We start from the raw sequence: 25221 nt of genomic DNA, 5'->3' as shown, positions 1-25221 counted from the left end.
GTTTACGTTATCACCTCATCCCAAGAACAACCTGAACAAGAACATCTTCTGAACTCAGAGACTGTTGGAGCCCAGCTGCTGGACTGTTGTAAGACCCCCCCCCCCCTCACTCACAGACAGACTGTCTGGCCCCACTCAGACCACTCAAAATGGCCCAGAGACTAACCGCTGGACTGGGATGGTCCATCATCCCTGCCCACCCCCCCTCGCTGTCTCCCCTCCAGCCCAGCACCCTGCCTCTCTGGGTAACTGCCACCCCCCTCCAGCCCAGCACCCTGCCTCTCTCTGGGTAACTGCCACCCCCCCCCCCCTCCAGCCCAGCACCCTGCCTCTCTCTGGGTAACTGCCACCCCCCCCCCCCCCTCCAGCCCAGCACCCTGCCTCTCTGGGTAACTGCCACTCCCCCCCTCCAGCCCAGCAACCTGCCTCTCTCTGGGTAACTGCCACCCCCCCCTCCAGCCCAGCACCCTGCCTCTCTCTGGGTGACTGGAGGCCTGCCAGTCTGCTCCTGTCTGTCACCAGCCGGCTGCTGGATCAGCGTTATCTGCAGTGCTAAGTGCCGCCACAGACGACAGGCCAACCCAGGACCAGCAGAGACAGTCAGGCCCGCCTGCAAACAGGAAACACAGGAAGGGTTGTGCTGGGGCTGGTGTTAAGGCTGTGGGTGGGGCTGGGGGGTTGAGGCTGAGGCTGTGGTTGAGGCTGGGGTTGAGGCTGGGGCTGACCCCCTGTCTGGCCCCAGACCCAGGGGTCCGTCCAGGCACTAATGCAGGGGACACTCAGCCAAATTGCTCTCTAATTTCCCTCTGGTCACAGAGGAACCTCGCTTGTCCTCGAAATTCAGACGCGTGTGTTTGGTCTGTCTCCATATCACTCCTCCATTTGATCATTTCTCACTCAAGTTCTCGTTCCACCTCCCCCTCTTTAAACCCTGTTAAATAGAATAATTGATGGAAAAACTGGTGATGCTTCAAATAAGAAATATTTTTTTTCTATTATTCTTCATTAACTGCTTCTGAGGCTATTGCATACCCCACAAAAAATTGTAGCTCGATTTCAAATTATGTTCCATTGAATTGTAGCTGTAGTCAGACAGGAGTTCCCCAGGTGGCAGGGTGACCAGTGTGATCCACGCGTCCACACCCAAAGGAGGGCTTACAGACGCTGGCCAGGAGCCTCCTCTCAGCTCCTCTCCAGACTCCCCTCTCAGCGAGGGAGCACAGACACCAGAGACACGTTACCGGTACACAGCTAACCGTCGACGCCAGTCTTCTGTCAAGACCCTCGCAGACAAACTTGACAGTGAGTGTGGCCCTGCCCCCCTCCTCACCCCCCAGGGCCCCCCTCCTCACCCCAAGCAGTGCCCTCTCCCCTGGGGGTTCAGTGAGGACAGGTACAGAGACTGCTAGCCAAGAGCCAGACAGCAAAGAGGCTGGGGTCCAAAGATTTTTGGTGTGTTTTTTTTTTGTGTGTGTGTGAATTCAGTATTTACTATAAAATCCTCCATGCTTTTAACGTCATTATAAAGAGTGACCGGAAGTTTTAAAGGTAGACAGCATTTATTAAACTCAGTCAACGGGTTAATTTTGCCTTTTGTGTAAACAAGTGCATTTGAGTTGATCTGAATCTCTTCCAATCAGAACAGTTTTATTCATTCTTTAAATTGGGTACGTCGATGTTCATGTACTTTTTAAAACATTAAGACCGTTAGCAAAAGTAAGTTGATATCCTGGCATAACAGTTTTTCTTTATTTGTATTCCGAAAAAAATATCGTCGCAAACTATTGTCTAAAATATTTGATGATCCGTATAAATGATGATTTAATTGTAATCTATAATGTTAATTTTAGAATGATTGTCTTAGTTTGTAATCTTTTCAGCGCTACGCTTTCCTACAACCCACCGCTGCGCTCAGGCCAATCTGGCGGGGGTATTTTTAGAGCCCGCGTAACTAAATATATCCCATCACTTGTCCTTGCGTCACAACAAGTAACATTACACGTTCTTTTCTCCTCCCCTGCCGGAGTTTAAACAAAGCTATCGGGTTAATACTGAGTTAGACTATAAAGGGAGGGGACTCGAAGGCTTCACACACAAGCATCTAGATGCCAGCCTGTAGAGCTAAGGACTGTTTGGCGTTTAACTGAGCGCATCTTGCTGAGTCTAGTCGATCCTTAGTGAACAGTCGTTGCAAACTAGTTTCATATTTACCAAATTTTGTGGTTAAGCGATATAACACTAGGAACATTGAAAAAGTGTATACATCACTACTAAGATCCTAATTGTTTTAGCTACTTGTTTTTGCAGTTGAACGTGTTTTGATATAAGTCCTGTTCCTTAAACTACAGGTGGTATTTAAATTTCAAAAATGACTATTTGTTGTGAATCCTGCACGAGTCCTTCGAGCGCCCAGTGTGGTTCTCCCGCTTCGTCGCATCCTCGCGCTATGGAGACCCGCCAAACAAGCTGCAAAAGATTCAGGTCAGTAAAGCACGTTTTGATAACTCCGTCTGAACACTGTCTACAGTAGGCCCTACATGTTCATATTTGTATCCTACTTTCCCCCTTCCATATGTTGCCTTATCTATTAGATAGCTCTTTCTATGATTTGACTAGACTGAAGATATTGCTTTTCAATATTTCAAAACATGTTAGAAAGATACAATCACTTGACATAAGGTGAAATTATTTGAATAGTCACAGTCTGTCTTTCTCAGAATGTCTTCTCTATATAAATGTCAGAGAGAGAGAGAGAGAAAGAGAGGGGGAGATAGATAGAGAGAGGGAGAGAGATAAGAGGAAGGGAGTGATAAAGAGTGCGAGATAAAGAGAGGGAGAGAGGGAGATAAAGAGGTAAATAGAGAGATATAAGAGAGGAAAGGAGATGGAGAGAGGGATGGAGAGAGAGAGAGAGCGAGAGAGAGAGATGGAGGGGGGGGATGAATAGAAAGAGAATAAGAGGTCCTTGTGTGTCTGTATGACGTTGTGCCCTGTGTGGAGGACACCGTCTTTATAAGGCAACAGAGGCTCCCTGGCCCCGCCTCTACACTGCTGACGCCCACGGCAACGCTCGCAGCCTGCCTATAAAAGCAGCGTGTCTGTGTAAGCGTGTCCAGACCCTCTGATCCCAGATGAGCGCTGAGACACTGCCTCTCACAGCCTCTCACCGCCTCTCACAGCCCTTACCATAGGAACCTTCCGAGCTCCAAGCCTAGGTGCAGCTGTCAGGGAGAGGTGGCCCCAGGGTTGTCTGTAGCGAGGGCCAGGGTCAGACCCAGAAGACCAGACACCAGGGAGCCCAGTGAAGTGTTTCATGCCTTCAGACCAGCAGTGAGACTAAGAGCTCCTTGCAGTAAGCGCTAGAGACAGAGGATCAGAGTGAGAAGAGAGAGCAGCGTCCTGACATGTCCGTCACGGTCTCCTGCAGGTCCACCAAGGGGGCGTCCAAAGCCAGGCGAGACCAGATCAACGTGGAGATCCGCAGCATGAGAGCCCTGCTGCCCCTGCCCCAGGAGGAGGTGGACAGGCTGTCCTACCTCCACTCCATGTCCCTCATCTGTGCCTTCCTCAGGAAGACCCTCCTCCTCCAGGGTAAGGCCTCAACCACCAGGAAACCTTTACAGAATCGACAGGCCAATTCCAGACTTTACAGATGCAAGCCTTTGTTAACCTCCTCACCTCAACTCACCGCGCTTTGTTGGTAAACAAACGGGCTGAGCTCTTGTCTATAGCATAGAGAAAGTGTGCAGGAGTCATGCTGGTCTGCTGTGGAGTGTGGGGTGTGTGAGGTGTGTAACCCAGTGCTGGTCTGCTGTGGAGTGTGGGGTGTGTGAGGTGTCTAACCCAGTGCTGGTCTGCTGTGGAGTGTGGGGTGTGTGAGGTGTCTAACCCAGTGCTGGTCTGCTGTGGAGTGTGGGGTGTGTGAGGTGTGTAACCCAGTGCTGGTCTGCTGTGGAGTGTGGGGTGTGTGAGGTGTGTAACCCAGTGCTGGTCTGCTGTGGAGTGTGGGGTGTGTGAGGTGTCTAACCCAGTGCTGGTCTGCTGTGGAGTGTGGGGTGTGTGAGGTGTGTAACCCAGTGCTGGTCTGCTGTGGAGTGTGGGGTGTGTGAGGTGTGTAACCCAGTGCTGGTCTGCTGTGGAGTGTGAGGTGTGTAACCCAGTGCTGGTCTGCTGTGGAGTGTGGGGTGTGTGAGGTGTGTAACCCAGTGCTGGTCTGCTGTGGAGTGTGGGGTGTGTGAGGTGTGTAACCCAGTGCTGGTCTGCTGTTCCAGGGCTGTCGGCTGGACAGGGACGTGAGTGTGGCCTGCCTTGCGAGGCCTTCCTGAACGCTCTGCCTGGCTTCATCCTGGTCCTCAGGGCAGACAGCAGGCTGCTGTATGTGTCTGAGAATGTGTGTGATTACCTGGGATACTCCATGGTGAGTAGACTAGTCCACCTCTGTTGTTCTGTTTACGCTGAATGTATGCCCCTCCTGTCTAGGAAAGGAAAGCAGGGCATTGTGGGGGAAAGGAAAGCAGGGCATTGTGGGAACTGATGTTGAATCTTCTTGTTCAGGTGGATGTTCTCCAGGGAGACTCTTTCTATGACATGGTGGAACATCCCGACCTCGAAGCCGTGAGATCTCACCTGGAGATGGACCCTACCTCATCCACAGGTAAAAAACCACTCAGAACCAAGTCACATGTATATTCTGGAGCCTGTATGAGGAACCTGAGGTGGCAGCTGCGTCGTGTGACCTGTCGTGTGACCTGTCGTGTGACCTGTCGTGTGACCTGTCATGTGACCTGTCATGTGACCTGTCATGTGCTCTTCTTCTCCAGAGAGAAGCTTCATGTGCCGCATGCACACCTCCAAGTCCTTCAGGCTGCAGCATGGCAGCTGTTCCCTGCTGGTGAGGGGGCGCTACCACCCCCTGCCCCCCTGTTCCCAGCCGGGCTCTCCAGACCAGCGCGTGTTCACAGCCCTCTGCACCCCCACAGCTGACCACCAGGGGAGCAGTGCTGCCTCTCGCTCCCACAACTGCTTTACCAGCAGCCACAGACCAGACATGACCTTCACGCAGCTGTCTGACAGGTACAGACCACGTCTCTATCACACTGCTTTCCATCTGTGTTGGGATTGGTTGGTGTGGACAGGGGGGCGGGCCACTGGTTCACTGTGTCATGTCTTCCTCTTGCTGGGTCCACAGTGTGCTGTTCCACTTGGGCTGCTCTGCAGAGGAGATGATTGGTCGGTCCTGGTACAGCTTCCTCCACCCAGACGACCTCTCCTTGGGCGCCAGCTCCCACAAGAATCTAAGTAAGTATAAAATATCTCCAAATATATAAGAAGTCGTATTTGATTTATTCTAGAGATCTATGGATGTGTGTTTCGTGTGCATTAGTCTCAGACTTATCAAATTGAATAAAATCTAATGAACTTGTATAGCCCTTTTAGCAGTTTAATAGAAGGATTTCCATGCGCCCGTAGAACTGCACCTACACCAACCTGTATCCTCAACCTAACCTCCTGTGTTGATGATTCTTCAGTGCAGGCAGACGAGGGATCTCAGGTGGAGATGGTACTGAGACTGCAGAGCAGAGAGCTCAGCTGGAACTGGCTCTACATCTGTGCCACCAGGGACACTGGAGGCCAAGGGATGAGCTGCACAAACTACACCGTCAGGTGAGGAACACTGGGATTAGTCCAGCATCTTTAGCTGGTTCTAATGAGTATCTTTCCTCTCAGACAGAATGAGACACTGTACTGAGCAGATTCCTCTTTCTCCTTCTGCAGTGAAACTGAAGCGGCATACCTCAGGCAGAAAATCCACAGTGACACCTACTGCCCCTCTCCCACCCCCCAGCTGCCCCTGGCCCAGGGGAACTGCCCCGGGAGGGGTTCCAAGAGGCAGAGGGGTCCCAGCTGTGAAGACCTCCAGCCCAGGGCCAAGGCGGCGCGTGCGTCGGACCCAGATGTCTATTACATGACGTGTTCCTCCTCGGACAGTGTCTCTCCCACCTCCACCAGCGACACACACGCCCTGTTCTGCACCCCTCCCTACAGCCCCACCTCCTCCCAATCCCCTCCGCAGCAGGAAGACACTAGCTCGGACTTCCTGTTGGAGGTGTACGGCTACACTGTGCAGCTGCTGCCCTCTCCTGACAGCTCTCCTCCGTACTACCCCCACCCAGACCCCCACCCTGCCCACATGCCCCTCCCGCTTGGCCTGGAGCAGGCTTACGACCAGGGGGTCTACTCCCTGGCTGGTCCCCACTCTCCAGAGTCCTGCCCGTCTCCCAGCTGTGATTACCCAGACTGCACTGCTGACGCTCACCTGGTGCCTGACTGCCTGTCTGTGTCTGACAGTGAGAACTGTGCAGACTGTTCCCTCCACCCTGAAGACCCCCCCCTCCCTGTGCAGCCACCAGAGGGCGCCGGCTTCTTCCCAGCTCAGCACGTTCCCCAGGCTGTGAGCCCCGACCTCTCACCCAGCTCCACCTCTTCCTGCCAGTACAGCCAGAGAGAGCAGGAGGACATCAGCATCCTGGCTCAGCAGATCTCCTGCCTGGCCAGCAGCTTCGACAGGTACCACACCCTGCGCCCAGCTGGGCCCCCCAGCCAGCTCCCCTCAGCCCCCACCCTGCCCTCAGCGTGTGACTGGATACCACACCCTCCTCCTGTCCTTCCACCTCTCAAACCTCAACTAGTCCTGGACGAAGGCGTATTCGACAGCATCCTGAACGATCTGGACATGGTTCCAGACAAGGAGGTCATGCCTCCCTGCTTCAGCCACCAGGCGGGGCCACGCTGTGGGCTGGAGGTATCCCAGAACAGACCCCTGGACGTGGGCTCGCTGCAGCAGACTCCTGACGGGTCTCTTTCCTCCCTGGTGGAAAGTCTGGATCAGTTGAGCCCAGCCTTCAGCCCCCTGGACACCCTCACCCTGCCTGCACCATGCCACCATCAACACTCTGAGTTGCATCAACTCAACCATTACCTGCACACCAGCCTCCGGCAAGGTCACCAAGGTAACCATACCTGAACATCAACACTGCTCCCTTTGGATGGTCTTTTAGTGGTCATGATGATTTTAAATTAATACAATAATGAATACATTAGGGTATTAATCATTCATGTAATCCCCTTCTCTTTCCAGATGGGCTTGTTGAAGAATCCATGTACTGAAATGAGTCCATGACTTACAGTACAACCACTCGTATGACATATTGTCAAAGCAGTCTGGGGCTTCTTGGCCGGATTCAAAGAAGACTTTCTGAAGACGTGTTTGTCCTGCAGACGGGAGCAGGTTTCCCCGCTCCTCTGAAGAGACTTGGGATGTTCCTGTTTTGAGGCTGCCTTATGGACCATCGTTACCATGGTAGTCATGTTACCATGGTAGTCATGTTACCATGGTAGTCATGTGATCATTGTTGTTGGGTTACATGCTTCTCTGACATTCCTTCCTGTAAACAGCTGTTATTAAACCTTGGTACTGATGTTTCTGTTATTTCCAATGTTTGTTTGGTGTTTTAAGGTATATATATATTTGTAACACTCTCTGATAGGGAGTTTATGAGTATTACTCTAAAGTTGAGAGACCAAAATATACTACTGAGCACTTTGTTAATGTTACTGTGCTGTTTAAGGTGTTGTACAGGATAATATGTGGTACGTAACTCTAAAGCCCTGATCAGTTTGACGTCAACAGTTCATGAACTACCTCAACTGTGCCTCTAGGATCATGTAACTATGGTTACATTACTGTTGCTATTTATAGTATTTATGGGTAGAGACACTGTTATTTAGAGCTCCTTTGTGGAAATTATGAATTCATTCAATCAGTTCAATTTCATTTTTATCAGTGTCTACGAAGAAGTACTCTGCAAAATATCTTAAAGTTGTTTCTTTTGTAATTAAGAGAGCGTCTCTCTCCAATGTGATTATACAGTTTCAAGTGTTTTTGCTATTTCATTTTGTAATTTGACAATGCTAGTTAATTAAACCAATCAACTGTGCCTTGCCGTCTGGTCTGGTCTTGCTTAATGATCATTTGTTGATAGTTCCCTCCAGATTCAGCACTAGACAGCTCCACAGAAACATGTTTGGTCCTCTAGCGCCACCCATTGGTTAGTGCTTTATTCAACAAAAGAGGATATTTTTCCACTGAAGTAGACTGGTATTTCACTTAAGAGTGCTTTGACCTGTCCATCATCACAACAGCATAAACGTGAATAACGATTAATGACTGATTAATAATAAAATGTCTCTTGACTCCTTGGTGAAGGTGTTGACCAGACGTGTTGAGAATGCTCACTGCCGTGTCTCCCTGCAGCAGCTCAACCCCTGGGCCCCTGGAGGTGAGGAGGGCCCCTGGAGGTGAGGAGGGCCCCTGGAGGTGAGGAGGGCCCCTGGAGGAGAGGAGGGCCCCTGGAGGTGAGGAGGGCCCCTGGAGGTGAGGAGGGCCCCTGGAGGTCAGGAGGGCCCCTGGAGGTGAGGAGGGTCCCTGGAGGTGAGGAGGGCCCCTGGAGGTGAGGAGGGCCCCTGGAGGTCAGGGGGGCCTCAGGGCCCCTGGAGATGAGGAGGGCCCCTGGAGGTCAGGGGGGCCTCAGGGCCCCTGGAGGTGAGGAGGGTCCCTGGAGGTGAGGAGGGCCCCTGGAGGTCAGGTGGGCCTCAGGGCCCCTGGAGGTGAGGAGGGCCCCTGGAGGTGAGGAGGGCCCCTGGAGGTGAGGAGGGCCTCAGGGTCCCTGGAGGTGAGGAGGGCCTCAGGGCCCCTGGAGGTGAGGAGGGCCCCTGGAGGTGAGGAGGGCCTCAGGGCCCCTGGAGGTGAGGAGGGCCTCAGGGCCCCTGGAGGTCAGGAGGGACCCTGGAGGTGAGGAGGGCCTCAGGGCCCCAGGAGGTCAGGACGCAGCTGGAGGAGCAATCTCAGCAGCCCTGAGAGAATCCTCCTCAACGAGTGGCTGGTCTGTACTGGATGTGGACAAAGCTCAACAACCTGTTCAGATGTTGACACACACAAATGACCTCACAAAGTTAAACAATTGGATGAATTGATCTGCAGTCAAGGTTACAGTGACACAGAAGGGGGGGGGGAGAGAGAGAGAGAGAGATCAGGCCAGGAAGATGAAGGTACAAGAAGAAAGTCATAAGACTAAAGAAGTAGGAGATATTTCTTCAGTGATGCGCAGCATATGGTTTGGTGCACATTGAGCCCAAATGCATTTTGGCACAACACTTCATACATATGCATGTCCTTCTCCTCTCATCTGTCCTGCGCGGCTGCTCCCAGGGACGGCTTTTATCATTTCTCCTTCACTCTTCCCTCCACCTCCTTCCTTCACTCCTCCCTCCACCTCCTTCCTTCACTCCTCCCTCCACCTCCTTCCTTCACTCCTCCCTCCACCTCCTTCCTTCACTCCTCCCTCCACCTCCTTCCTTCACTCCTCCCTCCACCTCCTTCCTTCACTCCTCCCTCCACCATCTTCCTTCACTCCTCCCTCCACCTCCTTCCTTCACTCCTCCCTCCACTTCCTTCCTTCACTCCTCCCTCCACCTCCTTCCTTCACTCCTCCCTCCACCTCCTTCCTTCACTCCTCCCTCCACCTCCTTCCTTCACTCCTCCCTCCACCTCCTTCCTTCACTCCTCCCTCCACCTCCTTCCTTCACTCCTCCCTCCACCTCCTTCCTTCACTCCTCCCTCCACCTCCTTCCTCGTGCAGATTTTGATACAGTTTGATGGCTCGCTGAGAGGAGAAAGAGTCTGTAGGGAAGCAGTCCAAACATGATGAGAATCCCTCCAGCATACCTCCCTGGACTTGGCAGCCTGCAGGACGCACTGCCACCTGCCACCACAAGGGGGCGTGAGAGCTCAAACTCTGGGGTGTGTCTCTGGTGGCTGCATGCAGGTCCCCAACCTGATCAAACTGCACTCGCTCGCTGTTGTGTTTGGGCGCTCTGCATTGGTACTGAGCTTAAAGACCCTGTTGTGTTTGGGCGCTTTGCATTGGTACTGAGCTTAAAGACCCTGTTGTGTTTGGGCGCTTTGGATTGGTGCTGAGCTTAAAGACCCTGTTGTGTTTGGGCGCTCTGCATTGGTACTGAGCTTAAAGACCCTGTTGTGTTTGGGCGCTTTGGATTGGTGCTGAGTTTAAAGACCCTATTGTGTTTGGGGGCTTTGCATTGGTACTGAGCTTAAAGACCCTGTTCGGGTAGACAATGCTTGTCTGCAATCTCACTGTGTCTCTAAGATCTCACTGTGTCTCTAAGATCTCACTGTGTCTCTAAGATGATCTCACTGTGTTTCTAAGATCTCACTGTGTCTCTAAGATGATCTCACTGTGTCTCTAAGATCTCACTGTGTCTCTAAGATGATCTCACTATGTCTCTAAGATCTCACTGTTTCTCTAAGATCTCACTGTGTCTCTAAGATGATCTCACTATGTCTCTAAGATCTCACTGTGTCTCTAAGATCTCACTGTGTCTCAAAGATGATCTCACTGTGTCTCAAAGATGATCTCACTGTGTCTCTAAGATGATCTCACTGTGTCTCTAAGATGATCTCACTGTGTCTCTAAGATGATCTCACTGTGTCTCTAAGATGATCTCACTGTGTCTCTAAGACGCCCCATGTGATATTATTATCTCCAAAATAGTCATTGTGATCATTTAAAAGACGTAACTGATTGTTTAATGTTTGTGACTGATTAGTATTGGACTGTTGCTGATGGCAATTATTATCTGATATCGCTGCCCTCAGCATGGTACAAAAAGGGAAATGGCACTGGCATTTTTGCTCAGGCCTGCCGACCACAATCAGACGGACGGAGGGGTGGAGCCTGTTAAGAGATGTGATTGGGCCAGCCCAGTGTCAGTATGGAAAATGAACCAATGGGCCTCTGTCCCTGCTTTATGGGCCGGTTGTTGGCCAATTTTAAGGTTATTAAAAAAAAACATATATATATTAAATATTGGCCATATCGGCCCCAAGTCCATCGGCCCACCAGGCATTTGCCCAGTATGCCAGATTACCAGTCCGGGCCTGCTGCCTGCTATCTGCTGCCTGCTATCTGCTTACTCTGGAGCGTTTTTTGTTTGCTCGTGTTGAGTAATTTGGGATTTCTGTCTCTCTCAGCGGTGGGTGGTGCCTGGGAGCTGTTAACTACACAGTAACAAATGGGTTACTAAGTATGCTCTGGTCTGTCTTATTGATTATGGATGAAATACATGACAGCACAATTAGCAGCAAGAAAGACTGCCTTGTGTTCACATGCACTGAGTTCCTTTGCAGGTGGCTGTGTGTCTGTAAGGTGCTTTCACAAGGGGCCTGGTGGCACACAGACACTTTCCGGTGAAAGGAAATTCTCTTCTTGTCAAGCCATTGTCCTATGCTGTCCAGCAACCACTGCACTTCTCCAAGAGTCTTACTGAGTTGAGCATTGAGCAGCCTGGGTGTGCATCATGATAGTTCAGGAGGTGGACACAGAGGGAGATACTGCTGTGGTACAGCTCAGGTACAATACATTTCCTTCCTGACTTACCAGCCCTGTTGAAAGGCACTACAGTAACAATACCGTATTAGGACTGATCCCTGTTGAAAGGTACCACAGCAAAGAAGGCTGACTTGTGTGGGTGATGAATCAGGAGAGGCAGCTGCCTCAGAGGCAGGATCTCTCTGCCTTGATGCCTGACACCTAGAACCCTGGTAATTTCCCCTGGGCATCGTGACCATGACACTGACAGAGCCACATCCATCCCCTGGGCATCGTGACCATGACACTGACAGAGCCACATCCATCCCCTGGGCATCGTGACCATGACACTGACAGAGCCACATCCATCCCCTGGGCATCGTGACCATGACACTGACAGAGCCACATCCATCCCCTTCTGGGAGAGGACCGGGATATACCTCTCTCCACACACACACACACACACACACACACGTGCAAACACAGGCACACAAGCACTGAGCCAAGGAAGACATTTTACATTTGATCAAGCAGTGAATTCTATGCAACATCCACTGTTGGCTATTTGCTGCAAGGGAGAATCTTGTTGTTGAGCTGTGGAATAATAGTGAAGGTGACGCCCACTTATACACACTCACACACACACACACACTCAAACACACTCACACACACAAGTTGTCTCTCAGTGTCTGTGACTGGCGTTACTGCATGTCAATTATGAACACAGACACCCCCTCCCTGCCCTTCTGAGAGATTAATTTAATAAACTCCTCGGCTCACAGAAGAGCGAAGATGATTCTGTTTGAATGAGTGATGAGCTGCAGTCACACGAGCGTCTGAACCACGTCTAGGAGCTGTCAGCTGACAGTCCAGCCAACTGCTGTCCACTCAGGTGAACATCTCTGGACTGGAGATGATGGGGAGAGAGGAGATGATGGGGAGAGAGGAGATGATGTGGAAAGAGGAGATGCTGGGGAGAGAGGAGATGATGGGGAGAGAGGAGATGATGAGGAGAGAGGAGATGATGGGGAGAGAGGAGATGATGGGGAGAGAGGAGATGATGTGGAAAGAGGAGATGCTGGGGAGAGAGGAGATGATGGGGAGAGAGGAGATGATGAGGAGAGAGGAGATGATGAGGAGAGAGGAGATGATGGGGAGAGAGGAGATGATGAGGAGAGAGGAGATGATGGGGAGAGAGGAGATGATGGGGAGAGAGGAGATGATGAGGAGAGAGGAGATGATGGGGAGAGAGGAGATGATGGGGAGAGAGGAGATGATGGGGAGAGAGGAGATGATGAGGAGAGAGGAGATGATGGGGAGAGAGGAGATGATGGGGAGAGAGGAGATGATGGGGAGAGAGGAGATGATGAGGAGAGAGATGATGGGGAGAGAGGAGATGATGGGGAGAGAGGAGATGATGGGGAGAGAGGAGATGATGAGGAGAGAGGAGATGATGGGGAGAGAGGAGATGATGTGGAAAGAGGAGATGCTGGGGAGAGAGGAGATGATGGGGAGAGAGGAGATGATGAGGAGAGAGGAGATGATGAGGAGAGAGGAGATGATGGGGAGAGAGGAGATGATGAGGAGAGAGGAGATGATGGGGAGAGAGGAGATGATGGGGAGAGAGGAGATGATGGGGAGAGAGGAGATGATGAGGAGAGAGGAGATGATGGGGAGAGAGGAGATGATGGGGAGAGAGGAGATGATGGGGAGAGAGGAGATGATGAGGAGAGAGGAGATGATGAGGAGAGAGGAGATGATGAGGAGAGAGGAGATGACATCAGGGCAGTAAGCCATGTTGGATGCAGTCCTGCAGAGCGCCACATGTCGGACTGATCGAGTCTTTGATATGCTGCCCTGCAGGCTTCTTTTCTTTTTCACATCATTAAATTTCTTTCTTCTCCGGTCGGAGAAAGTTGTGAGAATTGAATTTGATCTGACTGATTTATGACAACAGAGGCTCAGGGTTAGTGCTCTACGGTGCCTCCAGGCATCAGCTTGGGAGGATGCTTTTATGATCTGTGCAGCTGAGCATGGGGTCTCCTTCAGCTGAACGTGGGGTCTCCTTCAGCTGAACGTGGGGTCTCCTTCAGCTGAGCATGGGGTCTCCTTCAGCTCAGCATGGGGTCTTCTTCAAAGGGGTGTGTCAGGTTCCATTCTAACGTCGATACATATTGCTCAGGTCTCTGGTTGTGTGTGTTCTGCGTTTCCGTCTGACTGTTTGACATATGATCCGCCCGCAAGGTCGCTCAAGGTCAGGAGCAGCTGTGCTTGTGGAGCTCTTCTGTGAAGATGTCCACCCCCCTCCTCTTCTCCAGGCCTCTTTCCTCACGTCCTCATTGTTGGAGGCTGAGAACAGGCTGCCGCTGTTCGGAGTGAGAGAAGAGAGAGTGAGGGAGCATCCGCTGTGCAGCAGGCCAGGATGCTGCCGCTGTAATTGGGTTAAACAAACAGAACCAAAATAGAAACAGTCAACAGCCCCTCCTGAAGGAGCATCGGAGGAGATCTGACGCGCTGACGCTCTGATGATGCTTATGAGGAGGGGCGTGGCCTAGCAGGGCGTGGCCCAGTAGGGCATGGTCCGGGGGGGTGTGGCCCAGCAGGGCATGGTCCAGGGGGGCGTGGCCTAGAAGGGCGTGGCCTAGCAGGGCATGGCCCAGCAGGGCGTGGCCCAGCACCCAAGTTCAACACAAACGTGAGCTTTGAGTGATGGACTTGGAAATGCATGTTGTGATTTGTTTAGCTTGTTTCAGGGTGAAACCTGCCTGAGGCGAAGGGAGTGCAGGAAACAGCCCACTGAACCCTGGCTGGACCAACACACAGAGCCTCACTGCACAGAACGTGAAGAGACTGTCAGAAACCAAGCTTCTCTGCTGAGTGGGCCTTTTATTCATGACAGGAAGATCGAAACTATTCATCTAAAATGTTTTGACATTTGTTTGTCTTTGTGAGTCAAACAGGGATATCCGGAAGGCTGTTTCAGCTCCTGATCTCATGAGAGTTTTGTTGAAGGCAACGTTCTCTATACCATCCTAGGGTGTTCATAATACGCAGGATATCCACAGATGCATTAGATAAATCAACGGTCTTGTGCAAGTTGCAGAAAACTGATTTGCAAAGCTACTGTACATGCCAATTCTAATTTTACACCTAATCGATTAAACATAAAGGTTTAATTCAAGATCAACTGTAAGAATCTGGAGGAAAACCAGATTAATTTTGTCCTTCTACAAAACATGTTCTCCAACATTAATAAAATCAATGACCTGAACTGACGTTCCAGGACACAGCATGGCTGAAGCCATTCTCGTCAGACCATTAGGTTTGTTTTTGTCGTCTTTTTGCTTTCTTATTTTCACATATGTGCCTGCATTTACAGATATTTGTGGATGTACTGTATGCTGCGATGTGTATTGCACTAAGCAAGATTCACATCCAAACCTTGGAGCACAGCTTGAGGTAAATTGAATCCAAATCTGTCCACCTGGATCCTTCATCATGCTGAACTAGTCTCACCAGCAGAACCAGAGCTAGACAGAGCTTGTCTCACAAGCAGAACCAGAGCTAGACAGAGCTTTACAGCATCTATGGAGACTGGGAACAGAGTGTCTTAATTATTGCATGAGCCGCAGCTTTTTGCAGTTTAGCTGTTATTCAGTCATCATCATCCCCTGTGTGCTGGTGAAGGAATCATGTTGTTGGGTTGTCTCACAGGATGGACTAACAGGAAACGAGACTTCTATTGTTTCCAAGTTGGTTGTAAAGCATCCCATTGTCTCTCTTCTATCCTTGAGATGTGTTTTATTCTGGCAGGGGTGTGTTTAGAGTCTCTCAACATCAAAGTCATCCAAGCTTTTCAGTGCCCGTTCTGCTTCTCTTCCCTCCTCATCAGTAATCTGGACGGTCCACATCTTTCAGAGGAGGATTTTCCACCACCAGGGTCCAGTCCAGCACCTGTGGCCGGATGTTTCCCTTCACAGTTCTGCTCATGTGAACCCTCGCTAATGGCATTTTACAGCCAGGCTCGTTACTTTAGTTTTAATCTGTATTTAGTGGCAGGATCTCTCTCTACTTCCTCTCCTTGTGTGAAAAAGTAAAAGTTTCATTTTGTTAGTTTTTTAAGTTGCAAAACACATTTTTGGAAAATTTGTTTCTAAAGGTTGACTAGATATTTCTAAAGGTTGACTAAATATTTGAACTTTAATATACCGTTTAGGCTTCTCTGTTAACCTCTCCCCTCCTCTCCCCTCCTTTCACTGTGTGTGTGAAAAAAAGACCAATAAAAGTCTAATAAATTTGTATAGCCCTTTTTACACACAAGCATGTCACAGAGGGCTTCACATACACCCATATAACTCCCCCTCAATCAACCTAAACCCTCGAGGAAGACAAGGAAAAACTTGAAGAAACCTTGGGAGGAGCAATTCAGAGAGGGATCCCCTCCTCCAGAGACAGTTGGTAAGAGAGAGGAGCAGAACACAGGCTAAACATAGTCATACAGTGTCAATGGGTTTTGAAACACCAAAATCCATCTTACAGATCAGCGTCTTGAGCTTTTTCTAATCTTCCCTGCTCATCCATCACTGCAGTGTCTCTCTATCACATCGCTTGTAGAACAATCTGAAACGCGTGACAAGACTCATAAATTTTGATTATCCTAATTTGGCTCAATTATAGCTTTCACCTGAGGGGGATGATTGAGGGCTCTGTTGGCTGGGCAATGTGTGGGCGATGTGTGGGCGATGTGTGGGCAATGTGTGGGCGATGTGTGGGCAATGTGTGGGCACCGGACACTTCCTCATCTATTCATCTCATTTATGCATTTAGCAGACGCTTTTATTCAAACGACTTCCAAGAGAGATCTCACATTCAGATGAAGTAAATTAGATATTGCAGACTCTCCTGACATGCGGAGCTGGTACCAGAAACCAGGACCCCAGGACCCAGGACCCAGGACCCAGGACCCAGGACCCAGGACCCAGGAACCAGGAACCAGGACCCAGGACCCAGGACCCAGGAACCAGGAACCAGGAACCCGGAACCAGGACCAGACTGGGCTGGAGCTGTGAATCGACCAGCCTGGAGATCAAAACAGGAGAAGGATGGACCGGCGGAGATGGTGATGAGGGGATGCTTTTCATCCAGTAGGAAGGGCATAACCCTGGGGCATAACCCTGGAAAACATGTAGATGCACAAACAAGCTATCTCCCTCTCTCTCTCTCTCTCTCTCTCTCTCTCTCTCTCCCTCTCTCTCTCTCTCTCTCTCTCTCTCTCTCTCTCTCTCTCTCTCTCTCTCTCTCTCTCTCTCTCTCTCTCTCTCCCCCTCCCTCCCTCTCTTTCTCTTTCTCTCACGAACATACATTATGCGTATCGGCACATACAAATCATTCACATGGATGCTTCCAGTTTACATACATTGACGACTTGTACTTATGTAAATCTTCAAGTATTCACTCAGTCCTCTCAGCATGCTAGAAGGACAGATCATCAGCAATCAGGGAGCCTGGGGGAGTCACGCTGCAGGGGAGCACTTCAGCACTGATGGTCCTCTCCACCAACACTTTCACCAAGCTACAACAACAAAGAATCAATGTTACAGTAATGTATATTTTGAAGCTCCATGTTCAGAGTGTCTGTGCTGGTCCCGGTGTGTGATGGAGGATCCTGCCGTTCTGAACAGTGAGCGTCGACACAGAGATGATTGTGAAGTTGTGCCAGGAGCTTTCCCACTGTGCTGCCCGCTGAAGCGTCTACCAGCACGGCACACTGCCGGGCGGCTGATAGCGGTGAGAACCATGACTCACACCTCTAACGATGGAGAGAGGCCCCACAGGACAGCAGCCTTCCATCCTGTCAACCAACCCTCCTCTCACCAGCTACACCCTACAGGACAGCAGCCTTCCATCCTGTCAACCAACCCTCCTTTCACCAGCTACACCCTACAGGACAGCAGCCTTCCATCCTGTCAACCAACCCTCCTCTCACCAGCTACACCCTACAGGACAGCAGCCTTCCATCCTGTCAACCAACCCTCCTCTCACCAGCTACACCCTACAGGACAGCAGCCTTCCATCCTGTCAACCAACCCTCCTCTCACCAACTACACCCTACAGGACAGCAGCCTTCCATCACATCAACCAACCCTCCTCTCACCAGCTACACCCTACAGGACAGCAGCCTTCCATCCTGTCAACCAACCCTCCTCTCACCAGCTACACCCTACAGGACAGCAGCATTCCATCCTGTCAACCAACCCTCCTCTCACCAGCTACGCCCTACAGGACAGCAGCCTTCCATCCTGTCAACCAACCCTCCTCTCACCAGCTACACCCTACAGGACAGCAGCCTTCCATCACATCAACCAACCCTCGTCTCACCAGCTACACCCTACAGGACAGCATCCTTTCCATCACATCAACCAACCCTCCTCTCACCAGCTACACCCTACAGGATAGCAGCCTTCCATCACATCAACCAACCCTCCTCTCACCAGCTCCTTTCTCCCTCTCACAGCGATCCTCTGTGCCACTGCAAAGTTTTGTAATTATTCTAAATATTCTCAGTTTCATGGGTCAGAGGAGAACTAAAATGAATCAGAAAAGTACTTTAGGGTGCCGTAGTGGTTCAATGTGTCATGTTCTTTGAGACAAGCACATCAGTCTTTAAAAATAAATGTGTTTACTTGGGGACACCAAAGTCAGGCTGTGTTACAGTAATGGGTGCTGGGAGAGAGAGATGGGGGGATGGAGAGAGAGGTGGAAGTGGAGAGAGAGAGATGGGGGGATGGAGAGAGAGATGGGGGGATGGAGAGAGAGGTGGAAGTGGAGAGAGAGAGATGGGGGGATGGAGAGAGAGGTGGAGGTGGAGAGAGAGAGATGGGGGGAGGGAGAGAGAGATGGGGGGATAATAATAAGTCCTTCTGGATCCCACTGGTTCTCAGGAGCTCTGTTGCACCTTATTAATTCAGCCCTAATAAAACAACCCACTGCAATGAAAACACCTTGGTGAGATCCACATACATCATGTGCAAATGAACATTTATGAACCTAACAGCAACGCAATTGACATAATTTTACACTTGAAAACATTTGTGATGCATTACTGTGAGTCCGGTGCTGCGGTTGTTTTATAAATCAGAGATAATTCCCCCGTGCAATGGCAGCAGGGAACAGGAAAACTACAATGGATTTTGGTGTTTCAAACCCATTGACACTGTATGACTGTTTAGCTTGTGTTCTGCTCCTCTCTCCTACCATCCCTCTCTGAATTGCTCCTCCCAAGGTTTCTTCCATATTTTCTCCTGTTGGGAGTTTTTCTGGTCTGGGAGTTTTTCCTTGTCTTCCTTGAGGCTTTATGTTGGTTGACGGGCAGTTCTATGGGCGTATATGAAGCCCTCTGAGACATGCTTGCATGTTAAAAGGGCTATACAAATAAATTTGATTTGATTTGAACAGAAGTTATAAACAAGAAAGCTTGATTTGAACAGTTGAAGGAATCAGAAAGGGAACTTTGTCAACCAATATTTAACAGCTAAGTGCTTCTGTTCATGCTTATGATAAGGGCATTTCACTGACTGCTGTTCAATTCTCTCTCTATCTCTGAGGGTGGCTGTGGAACAGGACTCAAACAGAAGGAGACAATGACATGTGCAGGTTTTGACCGGAGGTTCACTGTTGAAACAGCATGCCTGTGTGTCTGAAGGAAACTGAAACATTCCAAGCTACATATTCCTGGTTTTCATGAAACACCATTTGTTTCCTTTAGACCTCCAACCCCTGTGGTGTCTGGCCACTCCACAGGAACACTACCAAGGGAGCAGGGTTAAGTATGACTGGCAACCCCAGTAGGTGGTCAGTGAGAAGACTGGGTGTTAGAGTGACTCGTGTGCAACTCAGTGTGTAACTCAGTGTGTAACTTAGTGTGAAGTCCAGAGGTTTGTTTTGTCCGCTCCTCTCCATCTCTGACTTCTCTCATTGGTAGAAGGCAGTCTGGCAAAAGGTGTTACCCAGGGTTTGGGTTAGGGTTACCCAGGGCGTAAGACGTGCCCACACCAGCAGAAACAGCCGCATCACAGCCTCTCCACCTTCTACTGTCCCTGGTGTCAGATCCACTCACCCTTGAGGAAGGCTGAGAGGTCAGATCTGCTTTACAGCACCCAGGTACCCATTCTCTCTCCACGGCATGGCAGAGTGCATTCAAAATACTGAGTGGCCATTTGCTGAACGAGGGATTTGAGCATATTAGCAAGTTATTAACTTCCCTCTAATATGAAAGTCTTGGGAATGCAGATGAGGACAGGAGCAGTCATGGGGGCTGAGATCAGGGGGCCGCTGTTGTAATGATTTGCTCTCTCATGCACAACAGGAATGGCTTCCATGTCCTTTAAACTGAGCCTGATACTGTCATGTCAGAAGTACTCGTGGAGTTTGCCTTAAGTGTCAAATCACAAAATTATATTCATGGGTCATGAAGAATACACAGAGTTTGGGAACAATGCCAAGGTTTGTAGAGCTATTGGAAAACCATTAGGAATGGATGTCCCTATTTCAGAAAACCAATTTTAGTTGAAACTCAGTCAACCCACTCAGTATCTACACATGGAGGATAGCAGTTTAATGATCATTGCTTAGTCCTCATTGGTGGGTCATCATCGGTGGGTCATCAATATTCATGTCTCCATTGATTTGGCAAAGGGTATTATGTAATTGTGAGAAAACAAAATGTCAGGAGCATAAATCATTTCCCTTAATTGTTCACATCGTCTAGTCCGCCCAAATACTCTCGCTTCTGTCCACCATGAGAACATTTGTCAAAAAATAAGTAACAGCAGAAAAACTCTAATGGAAATTAAAAGTTTACCATGAATGCAACATTCTTAAATTAGATAATGACAAGAGAAACATCCCACTTCTCAACACCTAATGAGAACACAATAATATCATAATATCATAATATCATAATATCATAACATCATATACGGGCTGAGGACAGATGAAAACAAGCCAAAGTTGGAACCTCATCAGCTTGAAAACAGTGAGAAGATTCATATCACTAAACTTAATCAATTTAGCAATTAAAATCGCTGCCACAATCAAGCCCCACTTGGCTGTGCTTCAGATTGGAATGCTGACAGTAATTAACTGGAGTGTAACACATTGTTCAGACTTGATGATGTGTCAATAAGTGTCCCTTTAACAAGGCACCCCCCGAACACCCCCCACTAGGGAGATGAAGTGTGAGACATGAACACAGTGCAATAATTAGACAGGGCGTTTCCCGAGACTGTTGGTCTGGTTGGGTTCCCCCGGAGATCTGTTTTCCTCGGATCAGCTTGCGCTCTTCTCAGTAATGACTTCATAAGCAGTGACCTTTCCACACCCAGCAACTGCACCCAGACACAACACAATAAGGCTCCAATCATGACAACTACAGAAAGCAGACTGGTAAAAAATAATCGTGTTTGTGATATTGGAAATATAAATGTGATGACATTCGGCATATCATGCATATAGGGCATATGGGATTATAAAGGTCTTGTGATCTCCCTCGCAGGTCTGAGGTCTGCTCTTTGCTGCGAGCTCACAACACAGATCATCCTTTCAGGAACCTAATGCCCTGGGATACACCTGACCAACACCTCCTCACTTTAACTTTTACCAAAAGGAGTTGGAGCACTAACGATTGTCTTGCCTTGAGTCAACTGCAGGTTTCACCCAGGGATCAATTGATTGGTTTGTAATTCCCCTCTTAGCAGGAAAAGGAGAGAGTGAGAGAGGGGAGGAAGGTGGAGGGGAGCTTTCTAATTTGCCAAGACTGCTCCCACTGGTGAATCAGACAGCTTGTGATGTCTCTTTAATTGATTTCAATGGCACCCCTGAAGCATGCAGGGGAGGCAGGAGGAAGGATAGGAGGAGGGGATGGAGGAGGAGAGCAGAATGAGGAAGAGACAGCAGAGTAGGATGAGGAAGAAAAAGAAATGTTTTTGGCTCTGGGCTTTCCAGGGGTGAGGGGGGGGGGGGTAGGGGGCTGGGGGCAGTTAAGCGACAGTTTTTCTTTTTGCTAATAGGAAGCTCAATCCAGTCTCTTTAATAGTAAAATGATGTCGTATTTTAGAGAATCATTTGACAAGGTAATTACCATGAAGCCCTTCCTGTGGCCAGAGGACAGGAATCAGAAACCTTGGGTGTGCTTCTTCACTCTTCAGCTGGGCATCTGTCTTCATGAGCTGCCCTTCTCCTCACAGCACTGCCAAGAGTCCTGCCCTCTCCTCCCCACACAGGCTCCTCCTAGATGGTTACCATGGTTCTCTGGGTAGTGTGTGTGTTTACAGGGTGTGTGTTGACACACATTGTTGGAGGGTTGAAGTTTGAGATTTACTGTGAACTGCTCTCTCATTTCTTGACTGAGATGAAGTCTGACTACTGATGGATGTTTTATCATCGGTTCATAATCTAATCTTAAGACTGCCTTCTCAGTCAATAAACACATTACTATTTGGTTGCCAATCAATGAGTGCAGACAGTCAAAGCCAAGGCTGGAGCCTAAACAAGATGATCTCAGCAACCTCACTAGGAATTACACCGCTGAACTTTTCACCCTGCAATCAGACCAAATATTTATCAAACATTCAGAAGCTTCACATTAGTTCAGGATCCACAGTCAAGGCATGGCTTCTGGGAAAGTTGAAGCTACCAAGTTCCTGTCGATAGCTGTTTAAGATGTGTGTTGACCTCCCAAGTGTGAAAGCAGTCTTGATCACTGAGGCTCTAGCTGGTTGGGATTTATAGGTGCATCAGAGTGGCGTTTGGATGTTGTTAAGAGACTGAAGACAGGTTGAGCTCACTGTCCGTGATCAGGAGGTTTTCACAGCCGGTAATAACAAGAGCTCCTGTTTGAGTGTTTCTGTGTTCAGTATCCCACACATGTTTACGTAACTGATTCATGTTTAGGAGGTTATTCCGCATATGTAGAGATACTGATCTTTTAATTTCCCCTCAGTAGCTGTTATGAGTTCATGCACTATGTGTATGTCAGATGAACAGAAATTAAATGCAACATGTTCTGCATTATACTCACACCTCTAGTCATACTCTGGCACTGCTTATTGTCCGGAGTCCTAATGAAAGATCACACTGCTGATTAAGGGTATAACAAGCCTTCGAATCAGCCCGAGTCTTCCAGTCAAACTGTGCTGCATGATTAATTCAATGACTGTGTCCTCATCCTCATTCTGTCTCATTAGAGACGCACAAAGGTTTGGAACAAATAGTTCAACGCTGAACACACTCACCCTAAAACCTAGCCTGGTCCTAACCAGACTCTCGTACATTTCATTTGTACAGAGAGTCTGGGCTTGCTCCATTGACAAGCGTTAACTTTCTTAAGGGCGGGTACTCTGTTGAAGTTTAAAACTATTGGATCTGCCCAGAGCCACTCTGATCTGCCATAACCAATCGCTAGCGTTCGCCTTAGCCAATTCCTTCACCACTACTGTAACAGAGCTAGCTGCCGTAGCTGGAAAATCAAACTTTTCCCGAACCCCGTGGGGAAGAGGGCCACAACATCATGGCCACCAACAAAACTCAGCAAAACTTGTTCTTGCTCCGGCTTTAGCTTATGGATATTCGGCAGCGTTGCCACAACGGACCGAACGTGTCTTCGCTCGCATCTTTCTCCGCCGCCATTACGGAACTACAACACAAACTAGCGTATGACATCTACGTCATTGTTCTCAGCCACTCCCTATGTTCGCTGTTTGGACAGGTAGAAAGTTAACCTGAGACATCTGACTTACGTACCTCATGCCCAGACGCAGAACAGAAGCAAAAGCAAAATTAAGCAGAAGTACGTAGGAGGGCAGAGCCAGGCTACCTAAAACCTACTCTCAGACGTATTTTTTTTTTCTGTCTTCCATTATTTGTCAGCGTTGACAAATAAAGATTTTCTCTCTGTAAAAACCCCAACAAAAGAAACATAGTTAACAAGGAAAAAACCCTTCAATCGCTCCATCGTGATAATCACTTCATCACAACATCTCGCAAAAGATTATTCACATGAGCTTTGAAATAATAGTCAGACAGGTTGATTACAGAACAACACAGAGACACATTCTCCAGAAACTGCATGTTTTCTTGAATTCCGTGTGGAAGGGATAGAACACACATTTGACACCACCACAACATGTGTCTTGGCTGATGCAGATGAAGCTGTCGTAAATGTCACATCTTTGGGCTGGGAGCATCCTGTCCTCAGAGACCTGTTTTCACAACCACATGAAGAGATGTTGCAGACACATCACCAGCATCTAATTGCTGGGGACTGTCTGAACGTGTGTGTGTGTATTCTCAGAGCACCAGGAGAGCTATCTCAGCATTAAAGACAAACAGGTAAAACATCACACAACCATCATCTCTCCTGGGTCCCTGGGGGGCCAGGAAACAAGGTCAGGCAGCTGGGTTTCAACATTGGTCAGGCAAAACATAGAACTGTTTACCGCGCACGCCTCAAAGAAGTTCTCACAGAGTCACACGCACAAGACACAACTGAGTCCAGCTGTGCAGCGCAGCATTCTGCTGAGCCGAGCTGGGTTCAGATGAACTAGGCGAGGAGCTGTCTTGTTTCCCACAAACAGGAGCTGTTCAGATAGGAGACTAATGGCACTGTTGGCAGTTTAGATTACGGAGTGCTTTCTGTGCCAAATTGGGCTGATGGTGTGTTCATGGAGGATCCTCACTGGTGCTAGGGGCCTAACAACATTAACACGCCTCATTGGCTCCCACTGGACACATTCAGTTATCAGCCACGTGTTCACTCACAGGGAGATGGAGGATGAAAGGCTGTCCTGGAACCATATCTGGGTGAAGACTGTATGCAGTCTGTGGACATGCTCAGGTGTAAAGGCATGTGTGTGTGTGTAGTGTCCAATTCACTCTCTCTCTCTGCAGTATAGTGAATGTTCCCAGCCATGGTGTTGTATATTAGTGTTACACCAGCTCAGTCTGAGGAGGTCTATAAATATGCAGAGTAGGTTGAGGATACAGCTTCACTCAGCAGGGTGGGAAGAGCAGCCATGGAGATGGACCCAGATGAAGACAGATTCTACTGCCACAAAACCGCCCATGAACCCTGTGTGTGTGTGTGTGTTTTAGGGTGTGCGGTGCTACACAAACATACCAGAGCACTTATCTCCATCCTGTTGACACATAGACATATAACTTCACCTGAATATTCCTTCATCCTGTACCCTGTCCTGGCTGTGGTTTAGAGGTGGGTAAGCCTTACGGTAATGTGAACACTGCTCTCCATTTCAAGTACCATTTCTCTTTCAGGCTCAACATTGATGTGCTCTTTGCTTGCTGTTACACTCCTGAGGTGATTCCATGGCATTTATTTCAAGTACATAGTCACAACACTTTGATGAAGCACTTTGCTATGCCTTAGTAAAAGTCAGCCTTTGTGGAAGTGGATTCATTCCTCCATTATGAAGATATTCCTGTTTCCCATTGGTTGGACTGGTGTGTCGTATAGTTCTTTATCCCACAGAATGTTTCCACGCCTTTCTCTGGCCTGTGTGATCGCCTCCAGACAAGGATGCATTTTTCATGAACTTCTTTAAAACAAAGAAATGCATCGTACCGAGGTACATTCGTGTATTAGGATTCCCCTCGAATGTATAAATTCATTAAAACCAACTCTCCGCTGCACCCCAGTTCCTTCAGTCCCGCTTGTCTTTCTGTCTAGTCAGCGGAAGCTCCAGTAAAGTGAGCTCAGGCC

At 49.2% G+C, this 25221-nt stretch overlaps 1 protein-coding gene across 1 annotated transcript; it reads left to right on the top strand.

Moving 5' to 3' along the window:
- Window positions 1-459: 459 nt before the first annotated feature.
- On the top strand, window positions 460-7894 carry npas4l (neuronal PAS domain protein 4 like). Its single transcript, XM_047029414.1, has 10 exons — window positions 460-1302; window positions 2349-2481; window positions 3428-3591; window positions 4272-4417; window positions 4555-4654; window positions 4821-5073; window positions 5189-5298; window positions 5529-5664; window positions 5776-7010; window positions 7139-7894. The coding sequence occupies exons 2-10, from the start codon at window positions 2369-2371 to the stop codon at window positions 7165-7167; spliced, it is 2286 nt and encodes a 761-aa protein (XP_046885370.1). The 5' UTR covers window positions 460-1302; window positions 2349-2368; the 3' UTR covers window positions 7168-7894.
- The last annotated feature ends 17327 nt before the right edge of the window (window positions 7895-25221 follow it).

The sequence above is a fragment of the Hypomesus transpacificus genome, chromosome 11 (assembly GCF_021917145.1).
Source record: "Hypomesus transpacificus isolate Combined female chromosome 11, fHypTra1, whole genome shotgun sequence".
NCBI lineage: Eukaryota > Metazoa > Chordata > Actinopteri > Osmeriformes > Osmeridae > Hypomesus > Hypomesus transpacificus.
The sequence above is the reverse complement of the archived record's forward strand: the minus strand, read 5'-3'. Positions and strand labels throughout refer to the sequence as shown.

Bases quoted from the DNA above. Each gene is read 5' to 3' on its own strand.
- npas4l (XM_047029414.1), top strand. From the start codon at position 2,369: ATGACTATTTGTTGTGAATCCTGCACGAGTCCTTCGAGCGCCCAGTGT. The intron at 3,592-4,271 runs GTAAGGCCTCAA...CTGCTGTTCCAG, and splicing joins GAAGACCCTCCTCCTCCAGG to GGCTGTCGGCTGGACAGGGA. The intron at 4,655-4,820 runs GTAAAAAACCAC...CTTCTTCTCCAG, and splicing joins GGACCCTACCTCATCCACAG to AGAGAAGCTTCATGTGCCGC.